A 23,305-nucleotide genomic window follows, 5' to 3' on the forward strand; every position below is an offset into this window, starting at 1 on the left:
TGAGCCGTCCTTCCTGGAAGGACGACTGAAACTCTGCAGCCGTGGTCTCCACCCCCGAGGGCAGAGCTGGGCGTGGAGTCAGGAGTGATTCCCTGGCTTTTAGGGCATCTGGGGCACCCGCTGGGCACTCAGGACAGGCACAGAGTCTCATGAACCTGCTGGGATCTGTCCTCCTGATGGCACCCTGAGGGACAGACTGTTTCAGGCGTGGACAGCTGGCCCCTAGAGAGGCTGGGGCTCAGACAGTGGGCCCATGAGTCTGGATGGGAGTGAGCTAGGCTGTCTCCTCTCCATGTCTCATGCTTTCAGTTCTGGTCATGATGCTAGTGATTAAGATAACAAGGAGCAGTTGGTCACAAAAGGCCCCTGCAGAAGCCACGTGTGAGACCACTGCCCACGCGCCCACTCCCGCTGGTCAGCGCTCATCAAGCTGGCCCTGGAGGTCAGGCTGCTGTTTCCATTTCACAGATGAGGAAACTGAAGCTCAGAGGCTTCAGTCTTTTGATGGCATCACATGCAGAGGAATGGGTGGGGTTGAGCTTCACATCCAAGTTTTCGACCGCAAGCCCTGCCCTTTCCGCTACACCACAGAGCCTTCCTGCGGCATTTCCCCGCTCTGATACTTAGGACCTTCTCTTTGTTGAAATCCCCATCCATCCTGCCGCAGTGTAAATACAGCTATGAAAATACATTACTGTGTGTTTGTTTTGTCTTGCTTTTACTGAGGGCATCAGAGCAAGCACACAGCATGGCCCAGCCCCGGAATGTTCCATGTTCTCTCTTCCTTGTCACCTGGTCCTTCGTCTGCTCCCCTCCCTGTGCCTGGTGCTCCCCCAGGGTGTTTCTCAACTCCCCACCTTCCCTCAGCATCCTTGCTGCTCCTTCAGACCTCAGCAGCCAATCCTGTACCTCCAGCATCTCGTTGCCAAGTAACAAGCTTCCTACATTGCGTTAGAATCTCCATGACAACAAGTATTGCCAAAAGAAAGAGAACAAGAAGTTAGGTGGTGGTTGGAGGAGGTGGTGAGACCTTGTGTTCTGGGACATCCACGCAGTGGTCACTTGCTTGCTCTCAGGGTCCCCAGAGAGGTCACAAACAGCCTGGACCAGAACCTAGGAGATGACAAGTCATGAGGCCGATGTCAGCGTGTGCGGCTGGAGGGTCTCCTCGGGGACGTTCGTTCCCTCAGGGTCCCAGGAGGAGAGTCACGGGCATTCGTTTACGTGGAGTGGGGCGGGGCCCGTGAGCACCTTTCTGTGGGCATTGCAGAAGGCAGCGGATGATGGAGGATTTTTCAATCGCTGCTTGAGGGAGAGAGTGGTGTGGGGAGGAAGTTAGGAAGCCTGGGCCCCCGGCCTGGAGCTCGCCCTGGCTTCTCCACCTGCCCATCCAAGGGCCTGACAGGTGGTTACCGTGGGGCTCAGCTCGAAAACCACCCAGATGAGAAGTTGGAGGGCAATCTCAGAAAGGGGAGGGACTGAAAAGAAAGGGGGGTGGGCCTGGGCCGGACAGGGCACCAAGGAGCAGCGGACCAGACCCTGGGGAGAGCAGGCCTGCCCCGCCTGCCATGCTGCCTGCGGGCCCGCCCTCAGCGCTCTCCCCACCCCCGCCCCCAGCGCACCAGAGGGCCCAGTCGCTGGTACTCCCCAAGGGAGGAAGGCGCCTCCCAGCCTCAGACCCAAACCCCCGAGGCCCAGCAGTGTTCAGGGGGCAGGCAGAGCAGACTGCCCACACGGTCTGCCCCCACGTTTTTGCCTCCAGCTCTGCCCCCCTGCTTGGCCTGACTACCTGAACGTGGTTGAAGCTCCAGGCCCCCCACAGAGGCTGCACCCACCCCCCGACCACGGTTGCACCAGGAGCTGGGGGAAGGGTGCTGAGAGTCAGACTGGGGAGACAGGCTGGATGTGGCTTTCAGAACAGCGTCTGCAGCGTGTGAATGAGTTCTCCTGTGACCCCACCTTGGACCTGGTAATCCCCTTTCCAGAAGTGCAGCCGGAAGCCATCATCCGAGGCCCCAGCAGAGCTGGCCTGGGTGTTCATCACAGCCTTACACAAAATGGTAGGAAACTGGAAACCTCCAAATGGTTAGTGACAGTGGGTGATGAGCCAGTTTTGTCTAATGCAGTCACAGAAGTTTATCAGTGATTCACAACAATGTTTCTGAAAATGTCTGAAGGTTTTTAAATGGAAAGTAAAAATGCTTACTACATAGTAAGTGAAAAGATGTAAAATGTATGTATAGTATCATCACAATTTTACGATGTCTATGGGTATAAGCATGAATTGTAAGGAGCCTGGAAGAAATCAAGACATGTAAGAAGGCCAGTGTCTGCTGGTAAGGTACATAGAGACAGGAATGGGCAGGGAAGCCTGGTGTGCTGCAGTCCATGGGGCTGCAAAGAGTTGGATAGGACTGAGCCGCTGAACAACAGCAGAAGGCCTGTAGGGGATAGACATTTTCCTCTTTGTATTTTTGTAGGTTTTTCCAAGTTTTTTCTAATGAGCATGTTACTTTTGTTATAAGAACTAACCTTTTAAAAGCACTCCCCTCGGGCTACCACATGAAGTATTTTTCATTCTGCTTTAGACTGAATGCTTATGTCCCCAAGTTCTTATGTTGAAATCCTAGCCTCAAGTGATGGTGGGAAGAGCTGGAGTCCTTGGTACATGGTTAGGTCATGAATGGGATCAGTGTCCCCAGAAAGAGACCCCCAAGAGCCCCCTCACCCCAACCTCCATACGAGGACATAGTGAGAAGATGCTGTCCATGAACTGGAAACAAAGGCCCCACCAGTTGCCCGATCTGCTGGCTCCTTAACCTTGAACTTCCAGCCTCCAGAACCATGAGGAATAAGCCCCACCCACTCCACCACCCTACCCCCATCTATGATATGCCATGAAAGCAGCCAGAATGTGCTAAGACACACATTATCTCATTTCATTTTTATAGCAGCTCAGTGATGTCGGTCCCTACCCCTCACCCCCCTGCCCCTGCCATTTTTCAGATGAAACAACCAAAGTTTGGAGAATTTAAGTGACTTTCCCAAAGCCACACAGTTTATAAATAGCAGAACCAGACCCTGAACAACACTCCAAAACAGTTATTAGAAGTTCAAGCTGTTGCCCAGGATGAGTGATCTGTGATCTGTGTGGCTGTGGGTTTCTGATCTGAGAGTGCGAAAGCGCACCCGCCTGCTCTCCATCCGCGCCCTCGGCTGGCCTGGGAGCCTCTGCTCTGCTGGTTGGGCAGCCCTGGTCCAGCTCCTGAGCTAGCCGTCTTGGGGGGACCCTGCCTGGAGCCCCTGTGCCAGGAGGAGTGGACAGTGGCGGGGGCCTGGGCCTGGGCAGGGCGGTGGCGGCTTCTCCAGGGTCTGCCCCCAAGTAGTGAGACAGGAAGAGGGGGTCCCCCTGCTCCCACCAACGCGGGTCTCCTGCAAGCTCGCTGGCCAGCCTGCTGGGCCTGGTGGGCCCTGGGGCGCCGAGCTCTGGGAACCTCACGGCTCTGGGGCCGTCCTGTGAGACCGGGTTGGGGGGATCCATGGAGGAGGGGAACCTCTCCTGCAGCCCTGGCCCCTCCTTTGTGTGTGACTCCTGCACGGATGTGCTGCTGCTGGGAAGGGGGTGGTCTCGACGTGGGGGCATCATCAGCAGGAGTGACCGGAGCATGGTCAGTGTGGCCCAGAGGGGGACTAGGACATGCTCTGCACAGGGTGGCCGGTGCCCCCCCGCCCCGACTACTCTGGAGGACAGCGGCCCGGAGCCTGACTCCCCACCCCCGACTTCGCCCCACCTCCCAGATGGCACTGCTGAGGCCTGTGCATGAACAGCACTGGAGTCCGGGCACAGGGCTAATCCTGGGCCGCCACCAACACCCCACACCTGCCTTCGCTCTCCCCTCGAGGTTTCTGCTTGGGTAACCGGCCCAAGGCCTCGTGCCTTGGCAGGAGGCCTGACGGCACCTCACAGGGGGTCTCCCTGGGGGGTTTGTGTCCCGCCCCTCCAAAGGCCTCGGTGTCGCTGGTGTTCACACCAGGTACCAGCCCACACTGCAGGTGCAGGGTCTCCAGTGGTGGGCTTTCAGAGAGGCCCGGAGTCCCCCAGACCCCGCCTGCCCCAGCCTGGTGGCCCTGGACCTCGGGGCCTGGAGCAGTAAGTGGGCGTATTGGGTGACGTCGCCTGCATCCGCCTGACTGGACAGGCAGCCCTGGGCCTGGGGCTGAGAGCAGAGTGGGAGGGGGAGGTTGGCCGGGACCGTGGTGGGCCAGCTCGTGGCTGGGGCGGGCATGGGACTGTGCAGCTCCAGTTCCCAGGGGCCTTGGGCGTGCCTCCCCCAGGCTCCTCTCACATCTGCTGTGCAACCCCTCTGGAAGGCAGGCCTCTGGCAACCAACCGACACAGAGGGCATGACGCAGGAGGGAGGAGGGATAGGGTGAAGCAGGGCAGTCAGTCATGGGCCCCTCCCAGGGCCTGGCACCTGCAGCCTCTTGACTCAGACTCCCGGCACCCATCTGCGGGGCTGCCGCTGCTGGGAGCCTCCCCATGGGGTCTTGGCGCGGGGCTGCAAGTGCTGAGTGGGGCTGCGAGTGCATGGGCCCCCGCTGGCTCAGTGCCTCTGCCCCCCAGATTGGTGGGGCAGTTTTAAGTCATGGATTTTCACTGGCACAAAGTCATTTCTTTTGGCTGATTGGTTGAAAAGGAGCCAAGGGTCCTGTCAGTAGAGCCGTCTGTGGGGACCAGGTCAGTGGGACGCGCCACCCCAACATACACACACCCTCAGCTGCGGCTCGGGGCAGCTGTGCTCAGGGGCCTCTCTCTCAGAGGCCAGGGAAACAGCCCCCCAGTGGGGACCACATGTCCTCTGAGCGGGGCACAGCCTTCTCCGCTGGGGCCAGACTCAGTTGACTGTTCCGTCTGGTTTGCTGGAGCCCAAAGCCGGGTATGGAGGCCAAGGGGGTGGGGGTGGCCCGAGATCCTGTCCCGCAGCCTGCCCACAGCTCAGGTCTCCGGTCACCTCTGTCCTGACAGGCTGACAGAGTTTAGAGGCTGGCCAGGAAAGGGAAACGTTTAGTAAACCCTTATCGCAGGCCTGTCCTCAGCCCTGGGAACCCCCTGCCCAGTCTCGGGTCCCTCGAGGAGGAGAGTATGGGGCATGAGTGGGGGCACCAGGCCCTGCTGTCTCCCCACTGTGTCTTGGCACAAGCCACGTGGCGCTGGGCCTGCCTGTGCGGGACTGAACCTCGGACGCTGAGGTCTGAGCCGTGGCTGCGGTGCTCAGTGGTCCGGGGCCCTGCTCAGGGGTGGTCAGCCCGTTGCCTCTGCTGGTCAGGGTGTGGCTCAGCCCTGTGCCCGAGGCCAAGTTCAGCAGCTCAGGCCGCATCTGTGATCATCCCCAGGACACATTTTTGCGTCTGGGGCCATTCCCATGGCCGTGTGCCAGGGCCCTGCCCTCATACCACGACTAGAAATCACAATTTTCCAGGAGATAGTAACCTTGATAGTAGCCGATATTAACTGACTTAATTGCGTCTCTTCGATTCTCATGAAGCCCTTGGTTTTTGCTGTGTTCCAGCTAACCGTATGCCTTCATGAACGTCTTGTTCGAGCCTTTGGCCGCTGCTTCCAGGGGGTGTTGCTCTTGATCCATGTGGTAAAGCCCCCTGGGCCTCACCGGGTGGCGAGTGTGCTTGCAGTATACTGGTGACCTGAACCTGGGCAAGTGCTTTCCTGTCCCCCAGGGACTTTAATTCTGCACGCTCCAACCTCTCAGCGTCTTCCTTCAGGATCCCTGCCTTCAGTGCGATGCTGTAAAGGCTTTTCCCACAACTGGGTTCTGCTAATTGTTGCGTGATTCACTTTCTACACAGAGCCTTTCCTCTGAAGTTGACTGTGTGTCTTCATAGCTGACTTCAAATTTCCTTTGAAATGAAAGTGATTAATTGATCTATTAATTCATTCATTAGCATGCTGGGGAGGATACGGGAGAGAGGGGGTGACTCACAGATCGGGGTCCAGGACAGAAGGACAGGTGCTGGTGGCAGGGGCTGCCTAGAGGGCTCCGCCTTTATCTCAGGGTGGGACCCTCGTCTCTGAGGCCAGAGGAGTGGGCGGAGCAACGGTTGCCTGGGGCAGGAGGTGGGTAGGGAAAGGGCTAGAGAAGGCTGTGGGCTGGGTGCCCATGTCTCCAGGGACACATGGGTGGGCACAGCAGGAAGGAGCCAGGAGAAGGGCAGTGATGCCAGGCAGGTGCAAGCCGGGCGGCGGGAGCCTGGCCAGGACAGGTGCGGGCGGGCTGTGACCGCAGGGCTGCCTGCCAGCGGGCCAGTGAAACCTGGAGCTGACGCCCCACGGCCATGTCCAAGGGAAGGTGGGTGTCAGGCAGAGAGGCCGCAGCAGGAGCCAGCCGGGGGCAGGGAGTTGGTTCCCCGGGGGCAGAGCATTCTGGACTCGAGAAGAGACTGAGGCGGGTGGTGCCTGCCCCGTCTGGGGACAGGCGCCGGGACAAGCGTAAACCACCCGATCGCACAGCACACCTCAGTGCACGGCACTTTCTCCTGAGTTTGCAAGAGGCAGAGGGTCCTCCCTGAGCCGGGTGGGCAGCCAGGACACGACTGAGGGGCGCCGGTGCCCCCAGGACAGGGCCTAACGGTCTCCCGTCCTCTCTCCACAGCTCAGTAGCCCTGCCGCAGGCCCGCCGGCCATGGACAGGACAGCCAGCCTGAGCACCGCAGGCCGCCCCCAGCACACCTCCGCCATCCCCGTGCCCCGCGCTGCCTCGCAGAGCAGGACCCAGACCCCAGTGGCATCACCCCAGCTGTGGCCGCGCCAGGCCGGCCTGGCCCTGAGCCCCCAGCGGGCAGTCTCCCCAAGACTGGGCAAGGCCGGCGGCCCTTCCAGGGGCTCGTCCCCTAAGGCCCCCTGGGGGAGAGGCTCCCCCAAGGCCACGGGGGCACCAAGAGAGCTGTCTGAGGGGGCAAGAGCTCCCACTGGCTCCCCCTGGAGCAGCCCCCGCACAGCCCCCAAGGCGGCCCTGGCCAGCCGGGCCAGGTCAAGAAGAGCTGGAGAGACACGGGGCACCCCGGGGCAGAAGAGGGGGGCCCAGGAGGGGACTGTGACCCGCCAGACCCGCAGCAGGAGCCCCTCCTGGGCCAGCTCCCATGGAGACACTCAGATACCGGGGACTCCTGAAGCTCAAAAGCCGTCCAACCACCCAGGGAAAGACCAGAGAGACGTTCCCGGCACAAGTTCCGGGATGCCCGGGCCTTTGGAGCCTGAACCACAGGTGGCTTCGGGGCCTCCCTCCCCGTCCTGCAGCCCTGTGCAGAGCCCACGCCCGGCCCCGGGGGCCGTCAGCTTTGGCTCAGCCCACACGCATGGCCAGCCCGTCACGGCCACCGTGGCCCCTTTCCAGTACAGGTAAGCTGCGGGGGGCGGCGCGGGGATGGAGCCTGGACTCGGGGGCCCATGGAGGGGAGGGGCTGGTGGAGAGAACGGAAGGTGGAGGGGAGCGTGGGGGTGGGGGTGGGACCCTAAGGGGGCGCCCAGACCCAACTCTGAGCACGCCACGAGACACAGGCCCAGAGGGGTGCCCCCAGCATGCTCACTTCTTCAAGGACAGGTGTCAGGGTGTCACACGGCTCATGCAGCCAGCTACAGCCTGACCCAATTCACCTGGGCCAGTCACCGCTGAGCAAGGCCTTCCCTCCATGGTCGTGAAATCCCCGCAGACCCCCAGGAGCCCCCAGGCTGCCCGCTCTCTACGCTTCCCAAGCTGCCCATGTGCATCCCTGGGGGGCCAGCTTCTGATGTGGTTGGCACCTTCAGTGGGGGCCGAGCCACCCTTCACCCCAGCACAGCCAACAAGCCAAGCTGCCGGCCCTCTTCAGACGCTGCAAGTGAAGCTCAGAGACGTGCTTCCGTCGTCTGTCCTTCCTTAACAAAAACATATACCTCTTGTCTGAAACGGCCACTATTAAATAAGCAGAGTTCTGATTACCAAGTGTGGCACAGTTTCGAGATGCTTGAATGCAAATGAAGTGCTTTCCCTGACTAAGCGGACTTCCTGGGGTTTTCCTCTGGGCTGATTCCAGGACGAGCTCTCCCCCAGTTTGGGTCGAGAAGCCCCCTGGATGCTGGGTCCCCCGGGTGGGAGCAGCTGGGTTGGAGGAGGAGAGCGCACATTCACGTGAAGCCAGAAGTGTGGCTTGACCCCTGGAAAGTCTTGGGCGCCCCTGCTCCACGTAACAGACATGGGCCGGGACAGGGGTACGCCCCTCTCACCTCATGCCCAGCCTTCTGCAGGGCGCTGCACTCAGTTACGGACTCCACGGTCTAAAAGGGCATTGGTGCAAGGAAAGCACACTGAGAGGAAGCCTGCCAGGGCGGTGAGGGACCCAAAGAGGCCCTGAAGGGTGTGCCGGCGAGGAAGCAGTCTGCCCTGGAGAAGGGTGGCGAGGCGAGCGAGGGCTGCTCTGAAGAACGTGCAGGCTTGTCGTGTGTGTGATGAATTAGACGCACCTGGTGCGGCTCCAAAGCGCTAAGTCCGTGTCACAGTGTCTACAAGTTAGCAAGAACTTTCCAGCAACCGAAGAGGCTCAGATTATCCACCCAGCAAGTGTCCCATGGGGACCCCGCCCCTGGGGGCACCCCAGCGTGGCCCGCGTGCCCCCCCGCCCCCGTGAGCTTCTGGACTTGATTCTCAAAGTGGTCAGGGCCCGTTCTGGGACTGGTCCCTGCCTGTGAGCTGCTTCCCTGTGACTCTGGGGCCTGTGTCTCCTCCCAGACTGGCTTCGCACCAATCCATCTTTGGGGAAACGTGTCTCTGACTCCACGGTTCCAGATTTTACATTATCTACCCTTCAGACCTCCTGGCAGATGTGGAATCTGACATTTTCCAAAGAGGCCAGCTCTTTTTCCTCTGAACATCTCCGTCAGAACTAAACAGACATTTTCCTCCGCTTAGGACACCATTGTGTCCTGACGCCTCAGCAGGGATCTTCACGTCCCACCTCTCAGACCGTTTCAGGCCTGTGTTGGCGTTAGCATTAGGAGGGTTGTGGTTCAAAAGGCAGCCTGGGACCGAGGACGCCCCACGGGCTATGCGGGCCGCAGGCCCCTCCTGGGCAGTGTGGGCTGTGCCTCGAGGGCGTGTCTGCGCCTGCGCCCAGGGGTCACAGACACAGCTTCCACAGAGACCTCCCCACGCCCCGCAGCTGGCCTCTGCACAGCTTCAGCCTGCCTGGTCTCAGAGGGCTCAGCTTCCCTGACCCCAGGCCCCTCCTGCTCCTCCAGGGAATGAAGCGGCAGTGTTTCCTCCTGCCTCCTTGGGAGATGTCCTTTCCCCACAGCCCGGGCAGCCACCCCAGACACGCAGGACAGACACGGCAGAGACGCCTCTGTCTGCTCTGCAAACTCTAGTCCTGCTCATCTGCTTCCCGCGTCCCTGTCCTCACCCTTCTCTGTTCCACAAAGAGCCCAGGCCTGAGGCTGAGGGTTAGGGTGAGGGTTTAGGAGGGTGCGATAGTGTCTCGAGGGTGAGGCATGGGTTTTCTTTTCTCGGGTTCAACTTCCAACCAATGTCCCGCATAGACGGTGCCATCCATTCCAGCTGGGATCACTGGGGGATGCAGGGCCTGGCTGTGTAGGGTGGAGGAGGTGAAAGGGTGCCGCTCCTGAAGTCAGAGCACTGAGGCTGCCCAGCCCCACTGCCTGGGGTGGGCGCCCTGCCCCGTGCGCCCCCTCTCGCCCTTGCTCACAAGAACAGTGACAATCGGTGTAACAGCCAGGTACTCCTATTCACTGCCCTGGCCCCTGCCCGCTGGGTCGGGGTGCTCAGCTGTGTTGGGTGTGTGTGTGTGGTGTGTGTGTGTCTGTGTATGGTGTGTCTGTGCTCTGTGTGTGTGTGCGTGTGTGTGGTGTATGTGTGGGGGTGTATGTATGTGTGTGTGTAAGTGTGGTGTATGTGATGTGTGGTGTGTGTGTGTGTGTGGGTGGTGTGGTGTGGTGTGTGTGTGTGGTATGTGTGATGTGTGTGGGTGTGTGTGTGGTGTGTGTGGTGTATGTGTGGGGCTGTATGTATGTGTGTGTAAGTGTGGTGTATGTGATGTGTGGTGTGTGTGTGTGTGTGTGGGTGTGTGTGTGTGGTATGTGTGATGTGTGTGGGTGTGTGTGGGTGGTGTGGTGTGTGTGTGTATGTATGTGTGTGTGTAAGTGTGGTGTATGTGATGTGTGGTGTGTGTGTGTGGTATGTGTGATGTGTGTGGGTGTGTGTGATGTTTTGTGGTGTGTGTGTGTGTGATGTGTGGTGTATGTGATGTGTGGTGTGTGGGGGGGTGTGGTGTGTGTGTGTGGTGTGTCTGTGGTGTGTCTGTGGAGTGTGTGTGTGTGTGTGGTTTGTGTGTGTGTGTTGTGTGTGTGTCTGTGTATGGTGTGTCTGTGCTGTGTGTGTGGTGTGTTGTGTGGTGTGCGTGTGTGGTGTGTGTGTGGTGTATGTGTGGGGCTGTATGTATGTGTGTGTAAGTGTGGTGTATGTGATGTGTGATGTGTGTGGGTGTGTGTGGTGTGGTGTGGTGTGTGTGTGTGTGTGGGTGTGTGTGTGTGGTATGTGTGATGTGTGTGGGTGTGTGTGGGTGGTGTGGTGTGTGTGTGTATGTATGTGTGTGTGTAAGTGTGGTGTATGTGACGTGTGGTGTGGTGTGTGTGTGTATGTGTGATGTGTGGTGTGTGTGTGTGTGTGTGGGTGTATGTGTGGGCTGTATGTATGTGTGTGTAAGTGTGGTGTATGTGATGTGTGGTGTGTGTGTGTGTGTGGGTGGTGTGGTGTGGTGTGTGTGTGTGGTATGTGTGATGTGTGTGGGTGTGTGTGGTGTGGTGTGTGTGTGTGTGTGTGTGTGTGTGGTGGTCCTCATCCCTCGCCTAGTAATGTCCCACTGCCTTCTCACCGGTAGGCTGCGCCCCCTCTGGAAAAAGCCAGGTTTAAGCTCATTGTTGCATAGACATCTCACCGCCAGCAGCACACGGTAACTGCTCCCAGCAAGGTTGGGCCCCCCTGCTCCCTCTGAGCCCGCCCTGTCCCCCGTGTGGGGCCTGCAGACCCTTGAGGGCCGGGTCGCCTGCGGGAGTTTGCCGGCCAGCAAACGCCCCCACAGCCCTGGACTCTCAGGCGGGTCTGGGCCTGGAGGGCATCTCCTTGGCCCCGGACCCAGTGAGGCGGGGAGAGAGGAGGTCCCTCAGGTCTCTGACCCACTCCGGCCACCCCAGAGCTGGGAACGGTCAAGCCTGGAGGGGGAGGCAGCCCCCGTCCCACGGCCCAGGCCAGCCATCGGTTTTTCCTTCTGCTCATACGCCCTGCCAGCCCCTCAAGCTGCCAAAGGGCCCATTTAGCTGGAGACACTGCCGGGCAGGGGGCGGCTGGGAGAGGCGGGTAATTGCCTTTAATAAAAGCTCTCGGAGCCTTTGTTCCCGGCAGGACCGTACCGGGGGTTGTGCTAGCTGGTGCTTGGAGACCCGCCCTTCCTCCCTGCCTCCAGGATGGGCCCAGAGAAGACTGCGCCCTCGGGGGTCACAGAGACCCAGCTGGGTCCCCCCACCCCCTGCTCCATCCTCCTCACCCCTGAGCTCTCGGGAGGGGTCAGCGGCCTCCAGCTCAGGGCGCAGCCCTCCCGCGGGTGCACAGGGCAGCCCGGGGGCAGGGACCTGGCAGGACACAGGCCCCCAGGCCAGGGTTACTCGGAGTCCCTCTGCCCCGGGGTTATTCACGGTCCAGGGACTCGGGGACTCTGAAGGGTGACTGGCGTCAGGCGGGCCCCTGCCCTCAGGTGCCCCTGGCCTAAGTAACTCTGGCAAAAAGGCCTGCTGCCCACCCCGGGGGCGTATATGCCCATCGGGGGTCCCAGCCCTGGGCGGGGCACAGCAAAAGGGAAGGCCCGAGCTCCGAGGGGAGACGCTGGAGGCCAGCGCAAGTGGCCGTGAGTGACCCCGTTCTCTGTCCTGCAGGGTCCAGGCCGACCCGGAGCCGGGGCCCCTCAGGCAGGGCAGCTGGGCCTCTGACGGCTACTCCAGCCCCCCTGGGGGCGCTGAGGAGAAACTCTCGAGCCTGGGTAAGTGCTCCGGGGCGGGGCTCCCTCTGGGGCGGGGCTCCTTCCGGGGGCGGGGCTCCCTCCAGGGGCGGGGCTCCTTCCGGGGGCGGGGCTCCCTCCAGGGGCGGGGCTCCTTCCGGGGGCGGGGCTCCTTCCGGGGGCGGGGCTCCCTCCAGGGGCGGGGCTCCTTCCGGGGGCGGGGCTCCCTCCAGGGGCGGGGCTCCTTCCGGGGGCCGGGCTCCCTCTAGGGGCGAGAGGTCAGAGTGCAGCGGGGACTAGAGAAGCCCCGCTCCCTGGCCCCAGAGGCCCTTGGGCGTTAGGACGCGGTGACCGGGAGACCGTGCGGACTGTGTCTACGTCAGAGCTGCCAGTGTAATGGCTTCCTCATGCTTGTGCCACACAGCCAGGGCGTGGCATCGCCAGCCCAGGAGTGGGGAGAGGACTCCCTGGCTACATCTGGGAGCCCCAGGCTGCTCGGCCAGAAGGCCCCTCACCAGCTCGAGCTGCCGTGTCTGGTGGAGGGCAGGCGGGGTTCTCCACGGTACGAGGTGCAGGGCAGCTTTGCGAGGTGGGCTTCACAAAGAGAAGACTCCCCTTCACAAAGGAAGAGAGCCCCCCACCTCCTGCAAGCCTCCTGGGCAGCGGGCAAGTCTCTCCGCCTTGCGGTCAGTGTCCACCTCGGCCAAGGACACCCCAGGCTCTTTGATGGGTGGGATGGGCAGAGATTTGGGGCCTGCTTATGCTTTGTGAGGGGCCTGTACTCTGAGCCTGAAGAAACGGAGATGAGAGGAAGGGAAGGGAGTTCGTAGGGCCGCACTCACTCGTCACTGCTCTTGTTCAACCAACAAACCATCAGGCCGCTCTGTGCAGCAGGGAGACGCTTTCCATGACGACGTGCCGCCAAGCAGGGTGCTGGGCGCTTCCTTTGTTTGTCCCAAGTGGGTCGACCGCCAGCTGCTCCTTCCACGTGTGCCCCGGGCAGTGTGGGGGTGTCCATGCCAGTGCCCCGGCCCTCCGCACACCACCGGTTGTGCCAGGGAGATCCGGCGCTGGTCCCATCTGCTGACACGCCCCTTTGTTGCTGTCACGCGGACATTGCCTGAGTCTCCATTGGATCTTACTTTGGGAAGCCGGGGCTGGGGTCCCCAGCGCCCGCATATGAGGCCACGTGGCAGAGGACCAGGAGGGTCACCCCAAGATCAGCACAGGTGATTACTTCCACTTCATGCGTGTGCAGGTACTGAGCGGGCAGGGAGTGGCAGGGTCTGCTCTCATCCCCCCGCTGTGCGTCCTCGTGTCACTGGGGCACGAGCCTCTGCCCGCCGGCCTCTCCCTTGAGGCTGATTTGCATTTCTCCTCCCTCTCTTGTTGAGCTGACTCCATCTTTAAGCCACACTCAGTTGTTCACACCTTGTGGATTTAGGAGAGAAAACCCCAGATCTGGTGCTTCCTCCCAGGGCAGGAGGGGCTGGAACACCGCCTTGGGGCTCCCAGGCAGCCACGTGCCACCCTCCACCGACTCTCCCAGGATCCTCTGGCCGGCTCTGGGTCTCCAGGCTGCAGAGGCCTTGGGCTCAAGGGCGCTGAGGGTCACAGCCCTAACAGATGGTGTATGCATGCTAAGTCACTTCTGTCGTGTCCGACTCTTTGCGAGTCCATGGACTGTGTCCTGCCAGGCTCCTCTGTCCATGGGATTCTCCAGGGAAGAATACTAGAGTGGGTTGCCATTTCCTCTCCAGGGGATCTTCCCCACACAGGGATCGAACCCACATCTCTTTACATCTCCTGCATTGGCAGGCAGGTTCTTTAGCACTAGCGCTATCTGGGAAGCCCTTACGGACAATGAGGCTACCCTAACGGACGGTAGCCTCACCCAAATGTGATCTCATTTTCTCCAGGAAGAGAGGCTCAGGGAGGGAGGGTAACCTGCTCAAAGTGGCGTCTGTGGTTCACGAGCAGCTGAGCTGAGACCAGGACTGCTGCTTCAACTCCCCAGACCGCGGGAGGGCCAAATGCTGGTGACAGCTGCTGCTTCCTGGGCATCTCCTCTGTGCAGGGCACAGCACCAGGCGCTGCCCACGGAGCCCCTCGTAAGCACGTGACACAGGCTTCGCCGTGGGCCTGCTGCCCTGCTGCAGGCAGGGGGCTCAGAGAGGTTCTGCAAAGAGCTTGTCTGAGGATGCACAGCAAGGGCTGTCCGGGACTGGAGTCTGGGCCCCGCCTGCTCGTGTGCCGGGCTCAGCTGGGCTTTCCTCACCTCCGCTGGTGGGACAGTCCCCCCACCCCCCGGCCCCGGCCCCAGCCCAGCCCGAATGCCACTGGCTCTGCATCCCAAGCCTGTTTTGTTTGCACTAGGCTAACCCCGCTTCCCACCCGCCTTCCCACCCTCTGGGGACTTTGAGGCCGGGCGTGTGTCCCAGCCATCTGTGAAGAGAGGATGCACAGACAATCGACGGGAAGCACAGCCCATGCTCCAGGCAGGCAGTGTGGGCTGTGGTCTCAGGGGCAGGGCTTCCATGGGGCCGGAGGGATGTGGAGGTGGGGACCCAGGGCCCCGCTGGGCATCGCGGCCTTGCCTTCACTGGCTGTGCAGCCTTGGGCTGGTTCCTGGCCTCCCTGTGCCTCCGTGATGACACCCGCGCCTGCTTCCGAGGGCTTCATGGGGCTAAAAAGCACCTGCACAGGCGAAGCCCTGAGAAGCTTTGCCCAGCACACAGAGCCGCTCAGCGCGTGCTGACCTGCTGCTTCGGCTTGGTGGGGCAGACTAGGGGTGGGGGGGGTGTGCTCCTAAGGTGCCCACCTTCCAGGTGGTGGGGCAGGAGGTTGGGACATCCCAAGGTGGTCCAGCCAGGATTGGAGCCCAGCCTTCAGAGGTCACGCTCTAGGCCGTCCCAGCCGTGACCTCACTGCAGAGTTGTGGGGGACGTTCCAGGTCCTGGGCACCCCGGGAGGCTGGACAGCTCTGAGACGGCCAGTGAGGTGGAGCCTGGCTTGGGGAGGGTTAGGGAGGGAGAGGCTGGAGCAGTGAGGTCACTGAGGAAGCCGGCGGGGAGGAGGGACCGAAAACCCGAGGGGTCTGGACTCAGTTTCTTTGGGGAGAGGGAGGAACCTGGGGATTCTGGGATGGGACTTGTCTCCAGGCAGGGGGTTCAGCCCATTTTAGTGGAGGGTCAGATTCAGCAGAGGCCGGGCAGCTCGGGCCCCCAGACCACTCCCACTCTAGAAGGGACATCAGGGGTTCTCAGGTGTTTGCACCCATGAGTACGGAGTAGGCACGGCCTGGCTTCCCGGTTTCCTGTTCTGGCCAAGAGCACGGGGCCCTGTGTTATCCACCTCCAGAGAGTTATACTCAGTGAACCAATTTTTATTCAGCACCGAGTACATGTCAGGCTCTGCTCTAGACACTTGGGTACATCCGGGGACAAAACAGGCACAAACATTGCCCTGTGGGGCCTCTGTGGCCACGGAGCTGTGCAGTGTTCACATCCAGGGACAAAGCAGGCACAGACTTTGCCCTGTGGGGCTTCTGTGGCCACGGAGCTGTGCAGTGCTCAGCCTGTGCAACTGCACATGAGCTGCACTTAGGCCCCGTGGTGAAGCCCCAGCTCTGGAGTGTGTGAACATCCCAGCAAGCAAGGGCAGGGCTCTGGTTTTGGGAAGCCCCCTGAGAACACGAGCAGCGGCCGTCTTCAGTGTGGGGAAGGATGGTGGGAGGGAAGGTGCTCACTGCCCACCGTGGTCTTTCTGGAGGCTGCAGCCTGGTCCCTGTGTTCTGTGCCTGCCCGTCCTGGACTCAGCTCCTCCCAGCATGGCTTTGAGATCCAACCTCTGGCCTCAGATGAATTGGCGCTCATTCCTCTGCAGGCTGTGGATGGATCTCAAGGGTGAGGGTGCTTACTGAGGGGAGGTGGGCCAGGTCACTTGCGGTCTCTCCAGACCAGACTGCTCTGTCCAACCTTGGGACAGTTTTCCAGGGAGCAGGGGGACAGATAGGAATCCCAGCTGGGGTGGGGGCTGTTTGGTAGATCCTCACCACCATCCATCCTTATGTGACTGGCGAAAAGACCTCGCCTCCGGGGTTGTCCTGAAGACTGAGCTTCACAGGGCTTTGCCCCTCCCGCCCCTCCCGCACCCCAGCAAAGATAGGCAGGTCCTCTTCCCAGCTTCTGGGGAGGCCGGGCTGATAAAGAGCCCTCCCAGCCAACGACGGGCAAGGCTTCAGTCCCTCCCTGGGCACCACTGAATGGGCAGAAACGGGTATAGAGCATCTGCTGCCCACAGCTCCCCACCCCCCATGAAAGGATTAGGGTCCCCGCTGAGAGACTCCCCACGAGAAGACAGCCTGCAGCCCACCCAGAAGGAGCTCTGGGAGACGCCATGGAGAGTGAGGGGATCTGGACACAGTGACCAGGAGGGTTAAGGGCTGAGAACCACCCCGGGTCGTAACATTCATTCCCTGCTCATCCTTCAAGGAGCAAGAGGAATCCAAACTCTGCCTTCCTGGGTCTCCAGAGGTGCGTCCAGGAGCTTCCGAGCGAGCTGAAGATGGCTGCAGCGTCAGGGCAGAGGGCGGGCGGGTGCAGGGCCACCCCAGGCCTGGGGCTGTCCCTGCCCCGAGAACCGGCTCTGGGGACAGAAGGATTGAGGTCACAGTGGGAGGGACCTCCAGCTGGAGGGGCTCGGCCCCAGGGTGGAGCCGTTCCATAGTCCAGCCAGGAGCTGCACCCCATGAGCTTGCCGCATGCTTCCTCCCTGGGAAGCTGGGCCTCCGCGGAGCTGAAAGGGTGGGGGTACAGGACGGAAGCATCTGGGATGAGATCAGGCTTACTTGGGAAGGCCGAGTCCCTGGCCCCTCTCCTGTGGGTATTCCGGGCTTTCGCAGGGCGGTTTGTCAGTGCCAAGGGGTTGCACCATTCATTGAGATAGGAGCCCCACTGCACTATTCTGTTACATTTAACACCTCGTTTAAAACCTAACAGAGCTCTGGTAAAGCACAGAGGTGCCACCTGAGAAGCATGGGAGGGGAGTGTCCCTCCAGATGGGAAGAGGCGGGCTTGTTAGCTCAGCCGGAACCTCAGGAACCTCAGGTCGGTGGAGGCTTCTCCTTTCTGTTGAGGCTGGCTTCAGTTTTTTGGCATCAAGGACCTCTTTCAGAACCTGATGGACCCTACGATATGTCTCTCAGAGAGATGAACGTGTTCACAGCACAAAACTTGGGCATCTGACGGTTGGTTTATGGACTTTCTGTATCCAGTTGGTGAGCACTGACTTACAGATTCTGCTCTGTTGGCAGTGAGGTCATCACAGGGCTGCCAGACCACCTGGGTTTGGCCCGGTGTTTCCTTCATCTGGCTTTTGGGTTTCGTGGCCCACAGCGAGGTAATAGGGTTCCGTGTAAGAGCACCAGTTCCACCATAAAGCAGAAAACTGAGTAAAGTCATCTTTGAGGTTCTTCTGAGCGTTGTGGTTCAGTGGCCTTAGAATAGCCAGCCCTGAGTGGGCGGGTCACAGAGGACACGCCCACACGTGTGGTTCATGGGTCTCCATCCCACACGACCGCACACAGCCAGCAGACGCCGCCTGCCCCATCTCCTACCTGGAGTTCCTGCCACCAGCGCACCCCGCCCCACCCCTGCAGCCTGCAGTTGCTATGACAACCGATGGCTGGTCCTGGTCTCAGGATGCTGTACCTGGGCCTCATGGAGCTCCTCTGGGGCCCAGTATGCAATGCACATCCCAGCAGGTGTGTGGGGGACGGTTGCCATGGGCAACACAGAAGCCAAGCCTACCTGGGAGACATCACCTTCTTACCCTGGTCTCTGTGTCAGCTGGGAGCTGGCCTCTGACTTCACCAAGTCCAGTTTCAGACTGAGTCCTGGATCAGGTGCTTCTTCCCGCCTCTCCAGCTGGAAGCCCACCCCCACTCCCAGTGGACCTCTTCCTGACCAGCCAAAGTGCAGAGAAGGTAGACATTCTCTTAAGGCCACACAGCGAGTCCTGAAGAGAACCCAGGGCGCCCAGCACTTGAGAATAGGGAAGCCCCCAAGGGTCCTGGATGGTTAGGGCTGCCAGGCCCCCCGGAATTGACCAGGACCCCAGGACAGAGGTCCTGCGGCTGAGCCATGAAGGGACCTCGGTGCTGGGCATGGAGGAGGAGACCTCCACCCCGCCCCAACCCGGGGTTCTGCAGGCCAGGCCAAGTGTGACTGCCGGCCTGGATCTGGCAGACCCTAGGCGGGCGGGATGGGCGTCCAGGCCCCAGGGGGCACCTGGACAGGTAGGAGGGGTGGGGCCTCCTTCCTGATGCCCATACCCCCCGGCGGGACCCTGGCCTCCTACCCCACCAGGACCCTGAGTTTCCTGCTACGGGGCTCCACACTTGTTGGGATCACATGCGGTTGTTCAGTAAGTCCCCAAAACAGCAGAACTGGTGGGCAGACGTGAGTGCCCAGCCTGTGTTCCAATCTTGCCCCCCGCAGCAGCCTGCAGGGTGGTCCTGGTTAAGCGTGTTTCTCTGTAAAACAAAGACAATGACAGCGGCGGATTCGGAGGGTTTGACGGAACGTGCCCACCACGTGTCTCAGGGGTCCCTGGCAACAGCAGGTGCCTAGTGGCAGTGAGACCCCTGGCCCGTGGCTCACAGGCACCCACGGCCCTTGCTGACCGCCACGGAGGAGAGGCGCAGGCGGCCCAGGCAGCTTCAACAGCAGAAGTGTATTTCTCATGGGTCTGGAGGCTGGGAAGTCCAAGGTCAGGGTGCTGGCCATTTCAGTTCCTGGTGGGAGCTCTCATCTTGGGGACAACCGTCTTCTTGCTGTGTCCACACACAGCTCAGAGGAAGCAAGCACCCTGGTGCCTCTACTTATAAGACACAAGGGACCCGCCCTTGTGACCTAATGACCCAAACGTACTATCTTCAAGCACGTCACACTGGGGATCAGTTTCAGTCTGTGAATTTGGGGGGACGTCAACACACAGTCTATAATGGGCTTACAATTTAGCTGGAGGGAAAGGACCTCTCTGCCTTGGATATGACTGGGCAGGATTTGTCTACTTGCCCCCTGACTGTAACAGGTAGAGAGAAAAGTTCAAGATCAGTGTGGGATGTAGTCAGAGAAGGCGGCCCTGAGGCTGGGCCTTGAAGGGTGAATTGGAGTTGAATTCATATACGAGAAGGCATTGGGAAGAAGGGCAGATATAGGTGGGATTCAGCCTGGACCAGAGGGTGGGTAGGAGAGCATCAGAGGCAAGCTCCGAGTCTGCCTGTTGGCTGGCACTGCCCTCCACGGTGGTCGATAACCAGGGTCGGCGAGGGGGACAGTCCTTCCCTGGGAGGCCATCGGGTCACTGAGTCAGAGCTGCTCACTTCTGCCCACTGTCGTGGGGTTCTGGCTTTATGCGGAGGTCCTGGGTGTCTGCTCAGAGGAGGAGGGGAGCCCCGGTGTCTGGCTGTGCACGCCAGGCGCCCCCATCAAGGAGCGGAGGGCCCCGGGGTCAGGACACCCGGCGAGCATTCGGCAGACAGAGCCAGAGGCAGCAGCCCAGCCTCAAGTCACCTTCCCTCCCAGGTCAGCAGCCCTTTGGCTACGGTCCCCATCCTGGAGGCCTGCATACCCTGAGCAGCCAGCCCCTGAGGTGGGGGCCTACACCTTCCCAGCCCAGGAGAGCCTGGCCCTCCAGGGTGGCTCCCGCCTCAGCCCTGGGCCCTGGGGCCTCCCTGGCCCGGCCCCCACATCACACGATGGCAGGCTCACCCCACCGTCAGCGTGCTGGCCCAGGATGGGTGCTTTACCAGGAACAGGGGCACCCATCCTCCAGCAGTCCTCCCCGAGACGCCGGGCCGGAGGTACAAGGGATCGCGGCCCCGGCTCTACCCCCGACGTTCCGTTTCCTGGGCCCCATCTTCCCCAACACAGGCAGACGGCAAACCTCTCTTCTGGGCCCCCACCTGTGACCTTGAGCCCATGAGCAAACCCCCAACCCAAAAGTTCAGGGAGCCCCCGGGCCAGGGAGGCTGAGCCAGGGCCCCGCAGAGTCCACAGAAATGTCTCAGGCCCTGGAAAGCTGAGGATGGGAGGAAGCGAGTGGGTCAGTCTGGGAGGGCTTCCTGGAGGAGGTGTGAGCCAGCTGGGGCTCCCATGCTGGATCACTGCGTCCACCGGCTGCTTTTCTCCTCTAGTAGGAAGCAGTCCACCCACCCTGGAGGGCGGGACTGCCCGGTGCAGGAGGGGATGTGAGGATTTCTTGCCCACTTGTGCCAGAGGCCCCTGAGGTATGCAGTGCAGAGATGGGGAAGGAGAAGGTCTCAGCTGTGACCCATCCCGAGGTCACAAGGATGGGAGCTTCCCGCAGGGGCAGGGAGAGGGACTGCTGGCTCTCTGGGCCCAGGGCTGCAGGGACCGGAGGGAAGGTGTGGCTGGGAGCCGTCCCGGGGCCTGGCTGCCATTCCTGCCCAGCTGCGCTGTCTCAGCACGGGCACCAGAGGTCACCGCTGTCGGCAGCCGCACGCATCTGTTCTGAGTCACGCACCCGTTCACTCCGCCTCTAGTCATTCTCCAAGTATTCCCGAGAGCCTGCTGTGCGCAAAGGGCGGTGGTGGGTTCTGGGAAAAGATCATGGTCGGTAGACCAGCCGAGGGTGGATCCTCGGGAATCACAGACTGGTGGATGAAGCCTGCTGACAGGATGCCGGGAAATTATCACATCAGCTGCAGAAAAGCGCGTGGGGAGTCAGGAGAGGCGTGCAGAGGAGGGCCCATGGCCGCAGGAAGGGCTGGGAAACAGAGGGCCTAGTCGTCTCTCCCAAGGGCTTCCTGACCTTGACTCACGGCAGCCCTGAGCCCAGAGCCACGCAGGCTGCAGTCCCCGGAGTGGTCTAGGCCCCCTCTCTTTCACAGGCCCGCTTCTGCTCCAGCGGCAAATCCCTACACCTTCAGTGCGTGCCCAGAGTCAGCCACTCCTCCCCGCTGCCAAGGCACCCGCCTGCCCCGAGCCACCATCTTCCCTCCCCTCAATTTTTGCAGCCCTGTCTGCCAGGAGCCCGGCCCAGAAGCCATGGGACCCTCCCCAGGGGAGCTGCCCGTGCCGGTCCTCTGCCCCAAGCCTGCCGGGGCTCCCACCCCACTGAGCCAAGGCCGAGTGGTGACCACCGTGGCTTCCCTCATGTCCTGACCCTGACCCTGACCCTGTCCTCCTCTCCAGAAGACATGTATCTGATCCCGCTATTCTCCAGACACGCCAGGCACACCCTGCCCCTGGGCCTTTGCATGGGCTATTGCCACTGCCTGGAAAAGTCTTCCCCAGACGCCCAGAGACCGAGCCCTCTCTTTGGAGCTTTCCTCAAACGTGCCTCCTCAGCACAGCCTCCCTGGGTCACCCAGCCACACACTCGCCTCCTGCCCTCAGCTGCTTCACGCTCCCCATCCCGGATCTGTTCCTTCTCCTCAGCGCTTCTCAGTAGCTAGGCTCCCGCCTGTCGCCTGTTCCTCCTGTTTGACTGGACATCCCAGGAGGACACATTTCCATATGCGCGTCCCTGGTGCATCCCAGTGCCTGCCAGGGCAGGCTTCGGAGGCGCTGGGCGGGCGTGAGGGGCAGGGGCTGGCTGTCCGTCCGCAGACGAGACTGCGCTCTGCCGCCTGCGTGGCCTGCAGCCTGCCCACGGGTGTGCTCTGGACACTCAGAAAGTCCCTGCTGAGGGGAGAGGTCATGGGGCGGGGTGACGCACAGAGACAAGGGCAGAAGGACGAGGGCTCAGTGGCTGCAGGGCTTTCCACAGAGGCGGGGAGTTGGGAGGGGATGAGCTCAGCACAGGGGCCAGCAGGGCCCCCTAAAAGGCAGGACTGGCCCCCCAGGTCCTAATGGTGGGTGCAGGAATCAAGAGAACGCCCCCTCTGCTTGGCCCTCAGCCCTCGAGGAGCCGAGTGTGGACTCACCTGCCCACACCCCTACCTGAGTCCCTCTTCTCCCAAGGTCACCCTTCAAGGTCAGTCGGGTGGGGTATCCTAGCCCCCTTCCCAGCAGAGGCCCTCTCTCAGACGGAGGGGCAGGGCCTGTGGTTTCCGGTCACTGGTGGGGGACGGAGCGTCACACCGTGTGCCTGTCCCTGGCCGGGGGCCCCGTGTCTCTATTCTTCAAATTGCTCAACAGTATCGGTCAGCAGATGCGGTCAGCCCACTCTCCCCACCCCCACTGCAGAGACTGCCGTGTCTTGGCAGAGAGGATGGTGAGGATGAGCAGTCTGGGGGCCTGGAGACGGGGTGCCATCATGATTGCAAATCAGCCTCCTTCCCACATCCCCTCTGGAGCCTGCACAGGGCCCAGTCCCTTCCACAGGCCACCACGCCTTCCGCACCCACTCCCCGCCCAGCTGGGCCTCCGCCTCCCCGCACAGCCCCTCTCCTTGGCCCCGCCCGGCCATTGGTCCTGTCGAGGGCCCCGGGCTGGAGCTGGCGTGCGTGACAGGGCAGGAGCCTCTCTTTTTAGGAACCACTCTGCATGTATTGGCTTTATCGACTGATGCTGGAATGGCTGTTGCCACGGCAGCGAGCGCTCCCACTGCAGTGGAGGATAGTGGGAAATTCAGGGGCTGTGAAAGGAATAGAGAGAGCGGAGGGAGGGAGCGTCTGTAAGTTCCAGGACGATGGTTTAAAGGGACCTCCCCACAGCCGTGGCGAGACCCTTCAGAGAGGGACAGGGGAAGGGGGGCAGGCAGACAGACAGGACTGGCCCCCCGGACTCAGCACTGAATTGGCCCAGGAGACGATGCGGAAGTGTCTTCCGTCTTGTAGACTGACAGGTGGTGCTTCACGCAGAGGGAGGGGGAGGCGGGCTCGTGTGTCCTTTCTGGAAAATACTCTCTTCTGGAAGAAGGTGAGATTTCAGGAGCCGATTATTGAGGGAAGGGAACGGACTTGGGGTCCGGGGCATATGACGCCCCTTGAGAGGAGACACAGGGGAATAAAGACAGGGGCCGGGACCAGGCGGAAACCCAGGAACCAGTGAGCGAGTGAGGGCAGCCGCGAGGAAGGGGCTCAGGCCTGGGCAGGGGGCACCAAGATCAGGAGGGCAGCGGGCAGAGCAACAGCCAGAGTGGGGCCAGAGCAGCTCCCGAGACCAGGTGGGGAGGAGGGGACTGACACAGGGTGCAGAAACGCTGGCCGAACCGACCAGAAGGCAGCAGGGCCTCGGTCCACAATGGCACCCTGGCTGGGACGGGCCACGGCGCCAAC

General features: G+C 61.3%; 1 protein-coding gene across 6 annotated transcripts in view; it reads left to right on the top strand.

The window, feature by feature from the left end:
* NAV1 (neuron navigator 1) overlaps positions 1-23,305 on the top strand; it is a 191,854-nt gene that overhangs the window by 47,996 nt on the left and 120,553 nt on the right. For all 6 annotated transcript variants that reach the window (XM_044942578.2, XM_025285236.3, XM_044942574.2 and 3 more), the window contains exons 2-3: positions 6,669-7,414; positions 11,993-12,096. In XM_044942578.2, coding sequence (XP_044798513.2) covers positions 6,699-7,414; positions 11,993-12,096 — 820 coding nt within the window. In that variant the 5' untranslated portion in view covers positions 6,669-6,698. The remainder of the gene's footprint in view (positions 1-6,668; positions 7,415-11,992; positions 12,097-23,305) is intronic.

The sequence above is a fragment of the Bubalus bubalis genome, chromosome 5, assembly GCF_019923935.1.
Source record: "Bubalus bubalis isolate 160015118507 breed Murrah chromosome 5, NDDB_SH_1, whole genome shotgun sequence".
Lineage (NCBI taxonomy): Eukaryota > Metazoa > Chordata > Mammalia > Artiodactyla > Bovidae > Bubalus > Bubalus bubalis.